This window comes from Mustela putorius, unplaced genomic scaffold (genome assembly GCF_011764305.1).
Source record: "Mustela putorius furo isolate JIRA1106 unplaced genomic scaffold, ASM1176430v1.1 tig00003875_pilon_pilon_pilon, whole genome shotgun sequence".
Classification (NCBI taxonomy): Eukaryota; Metazoa; Chordata; class Mammalia; order Carnivora; family Mustelidae; genus Mustela; species Mustela putorius.
Genome location: NW_025422026.1, coordinates 939,236 through 959,476, shown reverse-complemented (window position 1 = coordinate 959,476; position 20,241 = coordinate 939,236). Strand labels below are relative to the sequence as shown.

At 49.4% G+C, this 20,241-nt stretch overlaps 1 protein-coding gene across 3 annotated transcripts; it reads right to left on the bottom strand.

Moving 5' to 3' along the window:
- Positions 1-241: 241 nt before the first annotated feature.
- MORF4L1 (mortality factor 4 like 1) lies at positions 242-19,664 on the bottom strand. Of its 3 annotated transcripts, none has more exons than XM_045067167.1 (13): positions 19,440-19,664; positions 15,422-15,468; positions 13,765-13,832; positions 10,031-10,147; positions 8,507-8,593; positions 8,003-8,083; positions 6,452-6,477; positions 5,889-5,977; positions 5,115-5,216; positions 4,205-4,293; positions 3,350-3,522; positions 2,771-2,855; positions 242-982 (listed from the first exon to the last, which is right to left on the bottom strand). In XM_045067167.1, the coding sequence occupies exons 1-13, from the start codon at positions 19,477-19,479 to the stop codon at positions 898-900; spliced, it is 1,089 nt and encodes a 362-aa protein (XP_044923102.1). In that variant the 5' UTR covers positions 19,480-19,664; the 3' UTR covers positions 242-897. The 3 variants fall into 3 exon arrangements, with proteins under 3 accessions (XP_044923102.1, XP_044923103.1, XP_044923104.1); XM_045067168.1 differs by having other exon boundaries at positions 10,031-10,144; XM_045067169.1 differs by lacking the exon at positions 10,031-10,147 and having other exon boundaries at positions 19,440-19,661.
- Positions 19,665-20,241: the final 577 nt, after the last annotated feature.

Below are 20,241 nucleotides of genomic sequence, written 5' to 3'. Positions count from 1 at the left end.
CAATCAGGGGTCACAGCAGTATAGGAACCGTCTAGAAAAAGTAGAGAAACAGCCCTGTGGGTCTTTAAGTACTCGGCCACGACTCGGGAGCCAGCTGCCAAGGATGAGAGGATTAGGGGTTGATGCTGAAGACACCCACCTCCTTCCATAAAGGCCAAACAAGAAAATCACACACCTGCCTGAAAGATCACGGTCTAGACACGAAAAGGTTTCAAAATGCATCCACACAAGCACATTGCTCTTTGAAATTTAAAGAAAAAATTTATTGAAGATCTGAAAAACAATTCCTAAAAGATTGACTTTTCCAGAAAACTGTAGCTACACAATGCATTGCGTCTATTATGTTAAAACGTGCATTAGACACAAATACAAAAACCATGAAACAAGCCACCATTCTTCAACAATCCGAGCGCAGGTAAAATGCCTAAGAACAACATGGATGGCCTGCAGGACGGGCTCCTTACCTGAAGCACCATTAAAAAAAAAAAGCACAAACGGATGAGTGTGTTCCGTTATATACACTGAAGTGAACCTTTGGCACTAGGAATCAGAGCATTTGTCATAGAGCATTAACACATATTATAAAAGTGCGTAGTGTCAAAGGAATAGAACCACCAGCATTCAAAGCAGCTTTGTCGACTAGGCAATAGAACAGGCTACAGTATGTCTCTCTGTTGTCCGTCACTGAATACACTGGTAGCAACTTTGAAATGAAAAAAAAGAAAAGAAAAGAAAAAAGGAGCTGTAACCCCTTTTATTTTTCTCTGTTTAAGGTCAAACAGAAAACAAACATCAACTCTGTTGTACGCTAACATTTTCAAAGTACATCATTTGTACAAGAGAAGGACTAAACAAACTGTGTTTACAGAGATCCAGACGAAGTGCGGGCCGCCGGCCTCACACGGCCTTCCGGTGGTACTCGGGGGGCGCCACTTCATAATCGCTGGCACTAAACAAGGCGGCCGAATTCTTTGCCAGGTATCTAAAAACAGAACGGGAGTCATTACAAAAGTGAAGGAGAAGCCCACCTCGATCTAAATCACGGCACAGACGTTTCTCTGAAACGAGACTACGAACCGTTTCTCTGAAAAGAGACTAAAATAAACGCAGCCTCACGGTAAAACACCTGCCACCCCAACTCAGATACACGGGGCCACACACACCAGACAGTGGGGCGTGAGGACGAGAAAGCCAAGTCATCGCATTTCGGAACAGTCAAGAACAGCTGTCTTCACAAGACCACCCTGAGAGCTGGGGCTGTGTTTAGGAAACAGATGTTGCACCCTAAAGGAACCTGCAGTGTCTTCTTTAGCTCTCTGACACTCATTGTATGAAATACAGATTCAGAAACTGCAACCGCCATGAAAACCAAAACGGGCCCTGCACTGAAGGGTCGGTGGCGTGACATTGTAGGAATTCACAGCAAGTCCAGACAGAGGGGACCCTCCTCATCTGAAGGGTGAGGACTCCCAACGCCACGTCCCTCTCCAGGCACATGCAGCAGTCTTGAGATTAGAAAACACGGGGTTATCACTCTAAGGAAATTCAAATACAGAAACAAAGTAGAAACCGACCACTGCAACCTTTCCTCCCAGAACGGTGCCCAGGAACGAATCCACCATTTGGTAGGATCCACACTTTTCTAGATCTTTCCCAGAGAACAAATGCTTCTCCACGAAGAGGGGACTCACACCCCCACTGCTCCTGCAGCGTGGCTGTTTTCAGCTGCCACAAGGTGGACAGCTTCCCCATTGGGATACTTGGAGCTGCAGCCTTCAGCAGCACCTGGCTGTGGAGAACGCGCTGCAGTATACGTGTGTCTCACACCTGCGTGCTTTGGCAAATGTCGGTGCACTTTCACATACCTACGGGGTCAGCTCTGGCCCGAGGGAAGCACGTGTGAAGCTTCCACAGGCACTGCTGAAATGCCCTCCGGAAAGCTGCCGGGAGCAGAACCACCCTCTTGCCCAGTTCTGCAGTCCGGTTCATCTCAGCCAGCACGACACAGACCCCCTGACCGTGGAGCCCTGCACACAGTTTCGGTAGGCTACTGAGCTGCCACTGCTGTGGGAGCCCACTGTGCCGCCCGTCCCTGCTTTACTCACCGTGATCACAACTCTTCCGTGTTACTATTTCTTTCTGGGTCACTACTTTTAATCACGGGATTTAACTTTTTACAGTCAAGATGTTTATTTCCTCTATTGTTTTGAGTATTTAGAAAGAACTTTCTCACTCTAAAAATAATGAAAATATTACCATTTTTTCCATCATTATCTTAACAGTTTCCATTAAAGATTTATGCTTTCGGGGCGCCTGGGTGGCTCAGTGGTTTGGGCTGCTGCCTTCAGCTTGGGTCATGATCTCAGGGTCCTGGGATCGAGCCCCGCATGGGGTTCTCTGCTCCGCAGGAAGCCTGCTTCCCTCTCTCTCTCTCTCTCTCTTTCTCTGCCTGCCTCTCTGCCTACTTGTGATCTCTGTCAAATAAATAAATAAAATCTTAAAAAAAAAAAAATTTATGCTTTCGATTCATGTAGAATTCTGGCCTGTGACTTCAGCATGCATCCCATTTGTCTCCTTCCAGAAGCCTTCGAGCCAGCTGTCCCCGACAGACGCCGGTCCGGCACCGCGGCAGCCGCGCGGCACTCTCCTCCCCACGCCCGCGCTGCACACGCGGCTCTCGCTCGTGCCGCCTACGGGGCCGGCGGACCAGGGATCGCCGGTGCACTGCGCTAACTCATGTTCTTAATTCCAAGCCGACCCTTCCACTTACTTCAGGAAATCATGAAGATAATTTAGCAACAATGCAAGGCTCTTTTCATCCAGAGGAGTATAGGCCAGCATCGCTCCAATCCGCACTGAGTAAACAAGATAATGGAGTCAAGGTTACACCAGAGACAGCACTAGAAGCACCGTTTAATTATGTGGGGCAACAAATGCAATCACGGATTCCTTTAAAATACATGATTTTAGAAACTCTTCACTTTTAAACAAATTTGGTAACATTTTAGATAAAAAGTTCGACTGAAATGGAATGTTCAGGTCATTTTCTGGTACCCTTTAATGTCAATTACAAAAGACAAAAAATATTAAAAACCCCAAGGACAGGGGCGCCTGGGTGGCTCACTGGGTTAAGCCTCTGCCTTCAGCTCAGGTCTTGATCCCAGGGTCCTGGGACCGAGCCCTGCACCGGGCTCTCTGCTCAGCGGGGGGTCTGCTTCTCCCTCGAGTTCTCTTCCTTCTGCCCCTCCCCACCACTTGTTACTCTCAGATAAAATCTTTAGAAAAAAAAGATAAAAAAATAAAAAACCAATGTATAAAAAGTAAATTTTTTTCCTCAACAGGACCTTACCAAATAATCTCAGTAGATGCGGTGCCCCGTACACCTGGGACATGGGCGCGTCCGGGTGGTCGGCAAGGATCTCGGCATACTGTGGTCTCTCAAATTTGTACAGGAGCTGAGTGCCCAACATCACGTTAAAGTACTCCTTTATCCCGGCCACAACCTCATTAACAGCATACTCCCTGACACAAAGACAAAAATATTTACTTTCAAAACGGATCACTTAGGGGCGCCTGTGTGGCTCAGTGGGTTAAAGCCTCTGCCTTCGCCTCAGGGTCCTGGGATCAAGGCCCGCGCCGGGCTCTCTGCTCAGCAGGGAGCCTGCTTCCCACCCACCCACCCCCCAGCCTACTTGTGACCTCTGTCAAATAAATAGATAAAATCTTCCAAAAAAAAATTTAAAAAGTCACTGAAAAGAACTGAAAAATGGGGATTAATTCAACCAGCATTAAGAGCAAGGGACTAGAACGGCAATGAACTTTTAACTAACAAAATTTTTTAAAGGGATTTAAACAAAAGAACAAGAAAAATCAATTCCAAAAATAAAACCAGTGGTAAGCAAACTACAGCCCTCGAGCTAAGAACAGTTTGTAAAAAACATTCGCAAGCAACTGTATTTTACATGGTTATGTGTGTGCTCGTACATAATGGGCACATATTTTTACCTGAAACATTTACTGTCTGGCCCAGAAAGAAAGCATTTGCCCAGCAAACTCCACGTCGAAGCAATGAAATGCTACTTTGCTGGTTTCTGATGGCATTGTTTTTAAGAATAAGTGGCCATTTCAAAGGATTTATTTGGAAATAAAAATACTTAAAAGAAAAATATCTCTGTGTATACTTAAAAAATTTATGTATTCTTACTTATTATCTGTGTTTCCTCGAGATTTCTTGTAATTCGCATAATCCTCTAGAATAGAATCCACATTCTTCTTGGCAGGAAGATAAAAGAGCTACAAAAACAAAACCACACTTAAATAACACAGTATTTTTTTTTTTTAATTACACTGAAAAGCTTTGATGCAACACAAGACCACCTAACAGTTATGAAATAGGAAATAGCACTGTTCAGCACTTACAACATGGGCTAATGTGGCTGCAGAACTAATAAAAATCTTGTTTTAGTCATTTCAAGTACGTAGCCAAGCGGGACTAGCGGCTGCTGTACTAGCTGTCACGGCTCTAAAGGCTAGTCACGTGCCAGACACACCTTCCTGCCATTCAGTCCATGGAATGTGCCACAGAGAAACGCAGAACCGCGGCTCCCTGGCACTGACATGGTTTACTCTATGTGGGTCACGCACCAGACCCTGCTCGAAGCACACGCGAAATCGCTTTTCATCCTCATCCCGTCAGTCGTGGGAGGTGGGACACACAGCACAAAAGGGCTGAGGAACCCGTCTGAGCTAAGTAACTGGTGAGGCCAAGGTTTGAATCCAGCAGTTCAGCTCAAGAACCAAATCAGGTCCATCTGCTGTTGTCTAGGCCTGAGCCCCAAGCAGTCACACTTCTCGCCCCCCCATCCCTGCCTACGCCATCTAAGAACGTGGCTCCTCGTTCTGGATCTGATGGCTGAGAGCAGTTGTCGAGGTCACACCTGTACGCGCTCGTCCTCAGACCTGGAGCTGGAGAAGAGTCAGCTTCCTTAAACTGAAGGGAGCCACGAACACCTTGCAGGAGGCCTTCAACAGTCCAGTCTGTACAATTTTTTCTCAAAACTGTTTTCCACACTGTGAAGAACATCTGAGGACAATCTGAGTCACTTTCAAGGTACCTGTTTTTGTCGGGTAATTAGGTCCCAGTCATCGACAAGCCACGGTTTTAGCTCCTCGGGAATCTTCACTTTCACTTCAACTCTGTTCATGAAGGTTTCCTCCTGGACAGAAAAGGGAACGGCATTAAAAACCTACTTTTTCCCATGGACACAAACTACAATTCAGGGCTTTTCTCCACCTTTAGAGGCACCACTAAAGTACCCAGACGGACTGCAGAGCCGCCGTTCAGAAATTCTTAAATGAAAACCCCGACCGCTAAGCCGCTGGGAGGAAAGCATCTCGCCCTCACAGGTAACTGGGTCTACTCGGTGCCTTTCCGTACCGAGGCAGCACCTCGTCAGCGCACTCTCTTCTGCAAGCACTCGGCGCGCTCTCGCATGGTACTTCTGTATTTCTATTACACGCCATTTACCTTCACAAGTATTTCCCATCTATTGTCGATATCCAAGGACTGTTCCAAGTATGACCACCTTGAACTTAATACATAAAATTAAACAAACTGACTCCTAATGAAGTCTTTAATAACCACCATGAAGGTGTCTATTCTGAGAATGCGCCACTCTAAGTACACCCGTTTCCTAACCTCGACGTCAGAAATGTAAAAATGTTACATCAAAATTAAATTCAAGCCCTACTTCCAAATTCATAACTTTGGAAATCAGGAATGATTTTATCACTCAGAAATTCTAAACTCATGAAAACTCAATTTCTGCTTGTTTACTGCACAAAGTACTACACTAACACGCGACTTACGAAGGTAAGGCACTACTCACGCTCTCCACGGTGGGGTCCACGCGGGCCCTCTTCTTGCGAGGTGGCGGCGGGGTCTCACTGGTGCTGCCGCCATCCCCATTCCCGGGTGCTGCACAGGTTTGGGGGGGGGGGGATTTTCAGCTTAATAGAGGAGAAACTCACAAGGAAAACAGTCTGAACCCCCAGGGCTCCCACTTGCCCATCACACAGGAGTTGCTCAGGTCCGCCACAGAGAACCACAGTCCCACCACAAACAGCTCACAAACAGTTCTACCGAACATCTAGCGTAAGGCAACATTTCACAGTATCTTACATTTATTAAAAAAAAATACTGTCTTCTCCATCAAAACTAAACATGCCACAGGTTCCTCCATGTAAAAACAGTATCAGAGCTGGGTCTCTAGTTCCCCAGGACCACACTAGGATGTAGGGACTCGAGAATGCTGCTGTGACTCCGCTCTGACATGATCAACAAACACGCTTACTCTGAAAACTCTGTAAACTTTAACATTTAACACTAATTTCAAACAGCAAATGCTATAAAGATAAAATAATGAATTTTACCAAATTTAATATTTCTTACCTTTCTGTTTGTTCTTTTTGGTTTTCCTAAAAGGAGAATGGGAGAAAAGAGAAAGAAAAAAAGTGATTACTGCTAGCAGAAGTTCCCTTTGACCAGGATTAAGTTCACAGAGAAATACCGCCTTGGAGGGTGAGACCAGGCTGTGAACCGCTCCCTGGTCAGACGACAACTTTCCCTGACGGCTGGCTACACGCACACCTCCCTCCACAGAGTACAAAAGTAAACCAAGCCACGTGGGCAGACTCCAAGGATATTACTAATTTACAAGTCCACTGCATATGTTATGTAGTTTCTAAGAACATTGTTCTACCCCCAGTCCCGCAAGTTCAAGTACCCCCGTGAGCTAGGCACCGGACACCTCCGGGACGCACAAACCGCCCTCACCGGCCCCTGTCGCCCTGTGCTCCTCTCAACCGGCTACTCCCTCCTCCGCTCTTCCCTGCACAAAACGAAGCTTCTCTCCTTCTTCTTGGTCATCTCAAATTGCAACTTAACTCCTGTCCATTTACAAACTAGCGAACAGCAAATTACTCATTTTAATTTCATACGTGACTATTTATAATAGAGTACAAGGAAACCAGGAACCAAACCAGAACACTACAGGAGGCTGACTCTTCCGCTTTAAAAAACATTCATAAATATTACTAACTCTACTGATCTAATTTAGAGCACAGGGTTCATTTAACAACTCAAATTCACTTTATGTTCACGTGTTAGCACAAGTCTGGCCATCCAAAAGTACAGGGTTTTTTTTCCTGTCTCCCCAAGTTTAATTTCTGGAACACAAGTACTTGTTGGGACAGCACTTCTGGGTCAGATTAAACCATGAACTTTTACTGCTACGTCTCAAGAACAGGGAGGGACCAGAAGAAACCGAGAGCCCTGACACGCTCACTCCTTACCCACGCGTTCTATGCCACAGAATTAAAGAAAAAACACTGACAACTGACCCTAACTCTGAAATCTATAAACTACACTTCACTGAATCACAGCAGTAAAGACTCACAGACATTCTTGCTTCAACCTTCTTGCTTACGTTAATTAAACAAGCCAGTTTCTCCCACTATGCAGCCCATTTCCTACAGCAAGCTGCTGGTGTTGTCTGTGGTCCTTTCTCTAACCCATGACTATGTAGTATATAGTCAGAAAAACAGCTGTTAAATTCAATTTAAAGAGTAACTGGGGGTGCCTTGGTGGCTGAGTGGGTTGGGCCTTCAGCTCAGGTCATGATCCCGGCGTCCTGGGATCGAGGCCGCATCAGGCTCTCGGCTCGGCAGGGAGCCTGCTTCCCTCTCTCTCTGCCTGCCTCTCTGCCTACTTGTGATCTCTGTCTGTCAAATAAATAAATAAAATCTTAAAAAAAAAAAAAATAAAAAGGTAACTTCATATCTTCTATGTCTCAAATGAGATTCATCCAGCATATTCCTGGGGTTTTCAAGTTAAAATGTTCTAGTTTCCATTTTCGATAAATCCTAACACATGGTAAGTACTGAGTTTGAATTTTACTTGTAGAATTATATGCAAAATTGAAACAAAGACAGAGCTTCTTACACTTCAACATTCTTCTGTTGCAGACCAGACGTCTTCTTTCCCGGGGCAGCCCCTCTCATCTTCCCCTCTGCATACTGCTCCCTTCAAAAATAATTTCAACAGTTGTCATTAAATGAGTACTTATGTGGAAAAATAAATTGTCCCAGCTCGATTCCATTTGAAATTTATATGCCAACTGAGGTCCCACGTCCCCTTCCCAAGTGTAACTCCCACAGAGCCCAAGAGCCCAAGATCACATGAGTTTGCAACCACAGGAATTCCCAACAACACCCTGCTGTTTTCTATCGACCACTATAGACAGACTCAAGAAATGACGGGTATCTACTTCCTTTTTCTAGGAAAGGCTTCTGACAGCCTAAAGTTTAAAGCCCCAACACAGCAGCTGACAGGTACCAAGAATCATTTTGTAGGCAAGAGGCCAACATAATTTCTACTATTCATTCCATTTTCCAAAATTAACTTACAGACATTTCTCCTCATTCTCACGCTACAAAACAAACTTACTGGTTGGCTTTTTGGAGTTCCCGCTGTTTCTGCAGATTGGTATCCACGTATTTGAGCACTCTGCTTTCTGGAACCCATTCATCCCAACTGAAATAGACAAAAGTGAAATTATCATTCAAAGTTATTTTTATCACTATTCAGACTTTGTCCACCAATTACTCTTTAGAGATCCAAGAGGTAAGACTTTGGATTTCTCTGACGACATTTAATTTACTAAGACTACAAATCCATTCTCAAATGAGTATCTGTTCTGTAAAGGAAGGAAACATTTCATACCCTCATAAGCTGCATTCCAAATCGTAGCTGCCACATTAATTACAAAAACACATTATTCAAATCCTTCTTCAAATGACTTAGGAGCATGGCACTTAACAGCAAAGTCCCTAAGCAACTACCCTTACCGAGTAAAGAGATCCTGAAGAATTTTAACTCCCAGAAAAGGGAAAAAGAGTCCGTCAAAAGCTAATAATATGGAACATAACAGCAATGTTACAAAACTAGCTATGCATTCCTTTCATCACCTGTAAAATGGGTGTAACTGTACCTACCTTTATGGAACAGTTATAAAAATTAAAACAGTACGTGTAAAACAGGAGTCTGACACGTGAGACACACTCAAGGCTGGTCAGGAACACGATCAGGTCTAGCACACTCAAACACCATCCGGACCAGCTGCGCTAAGTCCGCAGATCAAACCATCACCCGACGGTTTCTCAGACTACACTGTCCTCAACCTTCACTCACAAATGCAGGCACTAACTTCCAAGACCTAATCAGAAAGATCGCTTTAAACATCAAAAGGGAGAACCAACCACTCTTTAAAAGTATCTAGTTGTGGGCATCTGGGTGATTCAGTCAGTGAAGCATCTACCTGAGGCTCAGGTCATGACCCCGGGGACCTGGGATTGAGTCCCGCATCGGTGGGGGACTCTTCTCCCTCTCCCTCTGCCTGCTACCCCTGCTTGTGATCCCTCTCAAATAAATAAAATCTTAAAAAAGAAAAAAAAAAAATCTAGGGGCACCAGGGTGGCTCAGTGGGTTCCCGGGGTCCTGGGATCAAGCCCAGCATCTGGCTCTGCTCAGCAGGGAGCCTGCCTCCCTCCCGCATCCCCTACCCTACCCCACCCCACCCCACCCCACCTCCCTGCCTGCCTCTCTGCCTACTTGTGATCTTTCTCTGTCAAATAAATAAATACAATCTTTGAAAGAAAAAAAAAATCTAGTTGCTTTAGCATTCTGGCACTTAGTAAAGCTCCTTCAAGATTTCTGATGCAGTTTTTCTCCAAAGGGGAAATCAGAAACAAGGTATTTCGTAGGGAACGCTGAACTATTCATGCAAAGTGATTCTTTCCTCCTGCCGAGGGAGCTCCTTTAGTGACACAATTCAATATATTTCAAAGCAAAATCTTTTATTGAATGATTCCCCACTCTGACCTCTTACATAAGATAGCCAAAGGAGAATAAGTAATTAAAGCGCAATCCTCAACATGATTTCCTAGAGAAAACTTTAAAACATGCATTTACCTAGAGGTCAGGAGGGGGTGGTGTACTGAGGGAGCTCCTTCAGGAACAGGAAAAAGGGCTACAATATCCTCACGTGTCTTCAAAGCTTTCTCAGAGCGCCTGGGCCTCCCAGCACTTCTGATACAGACAGCACAGTACAAAGTAATCTCAGTAACTAGGTGCAGAATTTAGCTTAAGCTTTATTAAGATTTATTTACAAATGGAATATTTAAATGTCTGTGTCAACAAGTTCCAATAAGGTCTTTGAAAATTTAGAAATATGTTATTTCTATAATATATTGTGCTTCTGAAACTATGTATATAGTTACTAAAGTTTAAAAAACTCCAATCTGGAGACTGGGTTTCTGCTGCATGACTTCCTGAAGATAAGGTATTTGACAAACCATTTTCAAAATGAGAATCTTACTTTTACTTACACATCTACTTTTATCTAGTTCCACGCTCTCTAAATCCAGGGGAGCTGTCAATCTTTCTTCACCACAAAGTCCCATTTTGGACCACGAAAAATCCCTCCCCACTCCTATCCAACCAGATCTAAATAAACACTTCGATCTAAAAACCAAATCAAGGGGAGCCTGGCTGGCTCCGTCAGCAGAGCGTGCAACTCCTGCTCTCCAGGTCCTGAGTTCAAGCCCCAAACTGGGCACAGTATTTACTTTAAAACCCTTGCTGAACCACAGGAAGTGAAATACCTTTTGCTCTGAGGAACACCACTACTAGGGCAATAACTGAAGGCCAGACGTTCAAAATTTTCCTAAGGCACAGTTGAGAATTTTCTAACGGTAGCTTGTCACTAATTCCCACAATTCCAGTGACCTGTGGCATTACTCACACAGTACTAAGTAGAAACATAACACACTTGTTGGGCATTTGCATAACTCTTCCCCATTTCAAAATGGGTTTATTTAAAGGCTTCTCTAAATACTAAGATCAGGGCGCCTGGGTGGCTCAGTGGGTTAAGCCGCTGCCTTCGGCTCAGGTCATGATCTCAGGGTCCTGGGATCGAGTCCCGCATCGGGCTCTCTGCTCAGCAGGGAGCCTGCTTCCTTCTCTCTCTCTCTCTGCCTGCCTCTCAGTGTACTTGTAATTTCTCTCTGTCAAATAAATAAATAAATAAATAAAATCTTTTAAAAAATAAATAAATAAATAAATAAATACTAAGATCAGATTTTCCACAATTATGCATTCTGACTTATATTCCAAATCACCTACAAAAAATACACCTTTGTTCATTAATATCCTCAATACACCTAAGAGATATTAGAGATCTCTAATGTTTAGTGCCATTTTTAAGTTCTTCTTCCAAGGAATCAGTATATAAAAATTAGCTGAAAATAAATCTACACGGGGGAGCCTGGGTGGCTCAGTGGGTTAAAGCCTCTGCCTTCAGCTCAGGTCATGATCTCAGAGTCCTGGGATCGAGCCCCACATAGGGCTCTCTGCTCAGAGGGGAGCCTGCTTCCTCCTCTCTCTCTGCCTACTTGTGATCTCTGTCAAATAAATAAATAAAATCTTTAAAATAAATAAATATATATATATACGTTCTATCATTTACTTGTGTTACTGAATTCTATCAAAGGAAAAAACATTATCTTAAAACCGCAGAATCAGGAAATACAAGCACTTGGCACTTTCAAAATTTCTTATAAACTACAAATCCCACTCAAAATCCAAGTCTTTAAACTATACAAATCTACCTGTAATTTTACACAAAATATTATACATAAAAAAGAGTTAAAGCACAAAACCTGTGTGTTCACAGCCATTCAGGAGAAATCTTAAAACAATTATTTACAAGTGTAAATAGGTAAGGGAGCAAATCTGTGCCATGAATTTGCGGTTTTTCTTTGATTTTCTGGATAGAGTTTAACTTTCCCATACGACAGGCACAAATGAGATCTTCTACTGTGTGGAGAGGACAGAGAATCTTCCTGGACTGTAACGCTCTCAGCTGTACCCGACACTGACAGAGCGCCCCCCTGTATCATCAATCTACTGCACGACTGAAGCACAGTTTCAATATTTTCTCAATAGGGAAAGCTACAATACACATCAGGAGCCATATGATGAACTTTCCTGCATATTAGAAATAATTCAGATATTAGGAATCACACTTAAAATCATAGTTTACGGGGCGCCTGGGTGGCTCAGTCATTAAGCGTCTGCCTTCGGCTCAGGTCATGATCCCAGAGTCCTGCTCAACAGGAAGCCTGCTTCTCCCTCTCCCACTCCCCCCCCCCGCACCGTTTATGTTCCCTCTCAGTTAAAATCTCTTAAAAAACTAAAAAATAAAAAAAAATTTTTTTTTTATAAAACCAGTTTACTTCTACAAAACAGAAGGGTAATTTTCTCCATGGTTTTCCCAATTTATTATTTATAATCCTATCTGTCATTATTATTAGCTTGATTTCTAAGTGGGGGGAAAAATCACAAGGAACAGGCTTTCACACATTTTAGATTTCCACCTTTCTACCACTGTACTAATGGAAGAAAAGTGAAGAGCCTGGTATTTCTTCTTGGCTAAAAGCATTCTGTGAAAAATTTTTCTAAGAAATAAAACTGGGCTGGGTCACCTAAACAAGACCAAAGTCACAGGGCCAGTGAGAGTCAGAGAGAAGCTCCTTCCACAGCACCCGAGTGCTCACGGCATCCGACGGCTTGCTCACATGGGGACCAGGCACCAGGACACAGCGACGTGATACAAAACCTTCAAAGTTGATAGAAAATAACCCCAGAAGAACTACCTTCTGGCAATCTTTGAAGGACAAAACACCACCAATTAAAGTAATTTAAAGTCTCTGATAGTAAAAATTACAGACTTCAATGTTGAAAACCAAAAATGAGTAAATTATTAGATGTGATTATTTGTGGGTCCCCAGGAGAAAGAGTCATCGCTGGAAAAGAGAGCGCCGCTGGCTAGATATTCTAGAACACGTTCAGTCTACTGTCCGCTCCTGGTAGCGAATCCGTACACCACTCCTTAAAAAAGAAAGTCGGGACGCCTGGGTGGCTCAGTTGGTTAAGCAGCTGCCTTCGGCTCAGGTCATGATCCCAGCGTCCTGGGATCGAGTCCCACATCGGGCTCCTTGCTCAGCAGGGAGCCTGCTTCTCCCTCTGCCTCTGCCTGCCATTCTGTCTGCCTGTGCTCACTCTCTCCCCCTCTCTCTCTGATAAATAAATAAAAAAAAAAATTAAAAAAAAAAAAAAAAAGAAAGTCTAACTCTTCACGGTGAAAACTTAGGCTCTGCAATTAAATTTTTGTATCTTTATTAAACCATATTCTAAAAAGTGAACACGTGAAATCCCTCTCTGCCAACACTTACATTGTCCAAGTTCAGAACATAGATTGGTCATTACTTCCTCATCAATCAACCTTATCCTTTTTCCTTTTTAGGCAAAAAATCCAACCAGCTCGGAGTGTAACTGTTTGCAATTAGTAACTGAGTTTATGCGAAGGAAAAAACACGAACTGTCCTAAAATGTACCAAAACCAGGAAAAAAAAGTAGTTGGTTGACTATTACTAGACATTATACTACAGCACGAGAAATAATCCAAAGAACTTAAAATAAAATGGCTCTGCAGCCTAAAATCTATTACTGTCTTTATCCTACACAAACACAGGTTACGCTAAAACCATACGAGAATTAAGAGGCTTGGGTTCGTGACACACATGACACAGGCTACCTTGTTAGAAATAAAACATTGCTTTTAAAGGTCTAATGCTAATACTCACTTTTTATTCCAACCACTGTAATGTATAAAGTATTTCACTTGTTTGTCCTTTATGGCAACCTTTACACACTGAAATAAAAAAGAAAGAATTCACTCAGAAATAGTTTTTGAGAAAGAAGATGACCATCTGGTACGCTTTTCGGGTTATGCAATCTTTCAGACACTCCACTCGAACTCTGTGGCCAAAAATGAGGACACGATGTGTCGGTCACGACCAGTGTTGGAGCTTCTCATTCACAGACGAGTCATACAACTACCTCACAACCACCAGCTGCCGGAGCAGGTCCAGCAACGCAGAAGAGGCCACCCTGACCCTCACATCAGTGGCTCGATTCGCTCTCCAAGAACAGCTCACAAAAGCCGTGTCTGCACTTTATCCACGTACGCCAGTCAGAAGCGTCCCACGAGTCCAAAACATCCAGCTCAAGGACGTCAGGTATACCATATTGTTCCAGGCGTCATTAACTTATGGGAGACAACGAACTGTTTCACTGCAGAGTATTAGCAACCAGCAAAGTGACATGTTCTTCTTAAAAGCGCCGGGCCACCAGCATGCATGACAGAGAAGTTACTAACCCTGACGAGCGATCACTACCCGCTGGGGATGGAAGTCTCTATCTTGGGCAAACCAGGAGAACCGGGACAGTTAAGCTAGTCCAACAGCTATTTAAACACTGTTTACTGGAGTTTCTGCTGCCAGAGGGACTGGCTGGGTCAGGGGAGTTGACACAACAAACGGGATATTCAGGGACAGAAATGACCAGCAGAGCTCACAAGGTACTTACAAACTGTTAGTATGACATCACGGAGATGTTCACGCACATAAAGTTACCAGATTCTCCATAAACCCAATTCAGCCATTTCAGAACTTTAAGAACACACATCGAATCTATGTATTTGAAACAGAGGAAAAACAGTGCATGTGGCTATTACCCGGTCACAAGGGCCCTTTGCGACTGTTGGGACCACTTTCACACACACAGATGCTCACCACGAATGCCACAGAAACCGCACTGAACGCGGCACATTCTGTACACCGAGCTTGAAAACTACAAGCGTTGACTACCCTCACACCCGACGTACGTGCGCTAGAAGTTACCGGAATGGAACACTAGCAACACTTTTCACTGGGGAAGGTCTCCTCTCGTTTGCCTCCAGGGGAGTGTGAAACCGGGTTCGACGAGAGGAGTGCAGCACCAGCACAGAGGAAAGGAAACCCCTGGGATTCACACTCTGACAGACACCCCCACCAGGAAGGCAGGCGTCTTCACACGCGGAACGTCTACACTGAGCTTGGCACAGGCAACCAGCTCAGGCTCACTCCGCGTTCCACACTTCCACCCAAAGCCGACCGCGGCAGCCCTTTCTCACCAGTCACTAAGTACACAATGCAACTCGCTCCCACAAAGAACCAGTCTTCTACCTTTCCCCTCAAACGCTCCTTCAGCAGCTGGGCCTTCAGCGGGTCGCAAGGCAAGGGGCAAGGCGGCTGTGCCGCGTCTGACCCACTCAGCGAGCGAGAGAAGATGCCAGACTCTAGGGACTACTCATCCGTGAAAACGGCCACTGCCTGTCTTCCCACCAAGCCCTGCAACCTGAGGCTCGAGTCATGTCATCGGTCAGCTCAGCCGACTTCTCAAAGGAAAACGGCGTCATACCTTCGCTTCATAAAGAAGAGGCCCGTGAAAGCACAGCACTCGCTCACCTGGAAAAGTGAAGAAAAACATGCTGAGTTAATTGTAATTTCTCTTCGTAGCTAAGGGTCACACGTGAGAGCCGTCACACCCGCACTCGCACGTACTGCTCACAAACCGGGAGCACGGCCGTGTACAGATTAACGCTTCAGCTCCCACCTCAGCCGTGCCCCACGAAACAAGACCTTAGCACGCACTGTAAAGAGCAAAAAACGACGGGAATGTCAATCGTCTTAGATCATCAAATCATCTATCTCCTGGCTAAGCCCATAAAATTCTGTAATATCTACCTTTCGGCAGAGTTTGAGTTTGGTTTTTGGGGTTTTTTTTTAAGATTTTATTTATTTATTTGACAGGCAGAGATCACAAGTAGGCAGAGAGGCAGGCAGAGAGAGAGAGGAGGAAGCAGGCTCCCCGCTGAGCAGAGAGCCAGACGAAAGCAGAGGCTTCATCCACTGAGCCACCCAGGTGTCCCCCCCCCTTTTTTTTTAAGATTTTGTTTATTTATTTAAGAGAACTCGAGGGAGGGAGAGGAAGCAGCAGACTCCCTGCTGAATAATGAGCGAGGAGCCTGACAGGGGCTGATTCCAGAAACCTTAGATCATGACCTGAGCCAAAAACAGATGCTTAGCCCACTGAGCCACCCAGATGCCCCTAGCTCAACCCTTAAGAAACCACAGGGCAATAAAGTTTTCACTATTTTAAAATATTACTGTTACTTTTTTAAAAAACTGACAGCTGGGGCACCTGGGTGGCTCAGGTCAGGATCCCGGGGTCCTGGGATCCAGCCCCACATGGGGCTCCCTGCTCAGCAGGAAGCCTGCTTCTCCCTCTCCCACTCCCCCTGCTTGTAGTTCTCTCTCTCACTCTGTCAAATTTTTAAAATCTTAAAAAAAATAAAAACCTTTAGGGGCGCCTTGGGTGGCTCAGTGGGTTAAGCCTCTGCCTTCGGCTCAGGTCATGATCCCGGGGGCATCAGGCTCTCTGCTCAGCAGGGAGCCTGCTTCTCTCTCTCTGCCTCTGTTGCACCTCTGCCTGCTTGTGCGCAAACGCGCTCTCTCTCAACAAATAATAAATAAAATCTTTAAAAAAAAAAGAATAAAAAAAACCTTTTTACATAAATAAACTGGCAACTTACAAACCTTCAACATAAGTTACTCTAAAGCAGATCAGTATATTCACTTTCGACATAGGATACTCAGGCTCTCACATACCTACGGGGCACCGTCAGAACAGGGGTTCTGTCCGTGGAGAGCAACATTCTGCACTCCCCACCGGATTTCCTTTGATCTTCCCGCGCAACAGGAGTGAGTGAGGAGCTGCCACAGAAACAGCTGGTGCAAAAGCACAGAGACCTGACAAGCCAACACTACCACTGGGGCACAGACCACATGCAGCAAGGAGAAATCAGAGTTACACCCATCACCCAGTGCCTACGTGTCGCATCATGAAGTCGGGACCGGACCCTGTCAGAAGGATTCCCAAATCTGCCCAACAGTCTCTTGGAGTTTTTAAAACTGCAGCTGCTCCAGCTTTCCCACGAGCACCCAGGAACGCTCATCAACCCTCTCCATGTCACTCTTGTGCAGTGGTCCCCTCTGAAGACCCCACCGGAGGCTGCTGGGCCCGTGCAGAGCCTCCCGTGGAGACCCCAGGCAGGAAGACCCATCAAGGACCTCTCCGCAGACTCCGTGCTGAGGAGAGAATTGGGTCTAAACCAAAAGCAGTTGAGGAGGAGGGACAGGCAAGCAAAAACAGCAGGTTTAAACTGATGTCCCGGCTGGTGCGGGCACTAACCAGAACAGGAAATGGAGGGAGGCGGCTCAGACCCCTTTCGGACTGCATGACAAGGCTGCAGCCCGTCCAAAACGGAGCTCTAGTAAGCAGCTGGGGACCAAGTCCAGAGCTCAGGAGAGCGTCTGGCTGGAGCCACCCCTGGACACCACGGGCAAGGACGAGACCCTGGGATACAGACAAGGTGCAGCGCCAACAGCAGCACCAGAGAGCAGGACTCCGTCCCCTAACCTCCCCGCCCAGCTGCAGTTCAGACACTCGTGAAGGGCACCCGGGGGGCCGGCTGGTCAAGCGCCCAGCTCTTGATCTCAGCTCAGCTCATGACTTCAGCGTCAGGAGATTGAGACCCCCGTGGGCTCCACGCTGAACATGGAGCCTGCTTAAAAACGAATACTAAAGACCCCCTGAAGACGGCCTTCTGCCAAAGACAAGGGCAAGGAGGCCAAGGCCCTTGTGACCCCCGTCCTAGCTACCAGACCCGCTCCTCCTGACAGACGCACAGCGAGCAGGAGGCCAGTCAGCCAGGAGAACCCACTCCCACAGCCCGTGCTGGGTAAAAGGGGACAGACCGGTAAGGGGGCAGGAGAGCGGAGCATGGGGTCAGATGCGCCCTGGAAAGCCCTGCTCCGCTCCCAAGACCAAGGTCAAGGTACTCTGTCCAGGCTCTCCCAGGCAGGGCCACCGAGGTTCCAACGCCCCCTGCTCCCACTGGTCGGGGCTAGCACCAGCTGGCCAGCCCCTGACCGCGGGCAGCCGGCCGGTCACTCCCCGCCGGCACAGAACTTCCAGGCGAGGATGCGGCCGCACGCACACCGGCGGCCCTCGCACACCTCGCATCGGAGCCGTCACCGCAGTCCCCCGGAACCGGGAAAGAGAGCGTCCGACCACGCGGCCACCATCCCAGAAGCAAAGACGTTGCGCGGCGTCCAAGGCCCCCTGCCCGCGTCCTGGCAGGCACCGCGCTCCAAGCCCGGCCGCGGACACACCGCTGGAGCGGCCGAGCGCCAACGCCAGCGCCGCCCGGCCCGCGCAGTACCGTCTCCCGCGGCACGCGGGCCCTCCGCCGTCGCCCCCTACTCTGTCCCCATCACCCCTTTGGTTGACGACTAAAGCGCTTCCTCCAGGAAGCCCTCTGGGACTGCTCCGGACCCGGCCGTCCGCGCCGCGGCCCCCGACAGGCTGGCGAGCCCGGAGCACACGGGTCAGCGACGGGGCCGACGCCGAGACCGCGGTGCGGACACGCGGGCGATGACGTCATGCCCCTGGGGTGGGGGCGCCGCACCTGTCGGTCCACCCGAGCCAATCCCACCGCCGCCGCGACTCCGGGGTCACCGGGAGCGGGACCCACACCGCGGCGCGGGACCACGAGAGCGCGCGCGGGGCTTGGAGGGGGGGTCGTACCCGAAATAGTCCGTTTCGTGTGTCCTTCCGAGCCCCCCGGCCCGAACCGTGCGCACCGCCCGCGCCGTCGGGCGGACCACGGGGGCGTCGGCGGGCCGTCCAGGTGGGAGCGAGGGCGCCGCGCGTCCCGGCCCCCGGCCCCCCGGCGCCGCCGCTCGCTCCACGGGAAGGCCGACACACGGCGACGGGCGGCCCGCTCCGCTGCACGCTCCGCCCGCGACCCCCCGCCCGCCGCCGCCGCCGCCGCCGCCGCACAAAGCCCCGCGCGGCCGCCGGGAGGGGGCGCTGCGCGCGCGAACGCCGGCGGCCATGATGGCGCGGCGGCCTCGCAGCGGCCATTTCGCAGCGGCGCGCTCCCCCCGCGCGGGGCCCCGCCAGGCGCCCCCACGCCCGCCAGGCCGCCGCCCCCCACCGCGGGCGCCCCCCGTGCCCTCAGGCCGAGGCGGGCGGGGCGCCGGCCGCGGGGCCGTCCCGGGCCTGGGGCGCCCCCCCCCGCCGCGCGCGGCCGCCCCTCCCCCACGCCACATCAGCTCCCCGCCGCCGCCATGGCGCGCCCGCCGCCTCCCCACAATGGGCGTCCCCGCGCCCGCTTTCCCCGAGGCGCCCGGCCTCCCCGGCCTCCCCGCCCGCGCCGCGCCGCGCCGCGCCCGCCGCAATGCGCCTTCCGCACAAAGCCTTGCCCGCGCCCCCGGCCGCGGCCCGCGTCGCCCCCCGGCCCCGCCGCCCCCGGCCGCCCCCCGGCCGCCCCCGCGCCGCCCGCCGCCTCTCCCCGACCGCCCGGACTCACCCTCCTGGAATTTGGGCTTCGGGTCCTGCTTCGGCGCCATTTATAAGTGATTCGCCGCCGCCTCCTCCTTCTCCCACCACCCCCGACTACCGCCCCCTACTCTCTACCCCACCCAGCGCCGCGTCAGACGCGCCGTCAGGCTCCGCCGGCTCTACATCCTGGGCCCGATTTGCCAGCGCCCGCAGACCTCACCGCGCCGCGACCGCGCAGCCGCCGCCCCAGCCAACGGCCGCCCGCCGCGCATGCGCCGCTGCGCCGCGCCGCCCCGGGGCACGCCGGGACCGGTAGTTCGGCCGAGCGCGGGACGGGGCGGGGGCGCTGGGGGGCCGCAGAGGGGCGGGGGGGGGGGGCGGCCGAGAGCGCGGGGGCCCGGCCCCGCCCGCCCGCCCGCACCCCTGCAGCACCCGGCTCCTCGGGGCCGCCCGCGTCCGGGTGACCCGGGGTTGCGTGTGTGGCCGGCGGCGGTGGGCGCCCCGCTCCCGCCGCAGCCCCTCAGCCGCCCCCGCGACCCCGAGGGCCGCGGACCCAGCCGTGCCCGCGCCCCGCGCTGCCCGCCCCCGGCACCCCGCCCCTGCCTTCCGTGCTCGCGGGGAACTCGGGGTGGGGATTCTGCAGCCCCCGCCAGCTCGTTCCTGAGGCCGCCGCGCAGCAGCGTCAAACGCGGGGCGCAAGTGTGGGGACCCCGTCGTGTCCCTCGTGTCCCTCGTGCCCCTCCCCGGCCTGCTCCTGCCGTGACACAGCGGAGCCGATACCGCGTGTCTTCTGCCCACACCTGCAGTCACGTCTGTGTCCGCCTCCCGCG

Bases quoted from the DNA above. Each gene is read 5' to 3' on its own strand.
- MORF4L1 (XM_045067167.1), bottom strand. From the start codon at position 19,479: ATGGCGCCGAAGCAGGACCCGAAGCCCAAATTCCAGGAGG. The intron at 13,833-15,421 runs GTATGACGCCGT...TTTTTATTTCAG, and splicing joins CTCTTCTTTATGAAGCGAAG to TGTGTAAAGGTTGCCATAAA. The intron at 10,148-13,764 runs GTGAGTATTAGC...TGTCTGTATCAG, and splicing joins TACAGTGGTTGGAATAAAAA to AAGTGCTGGGAGGCCCAGGC.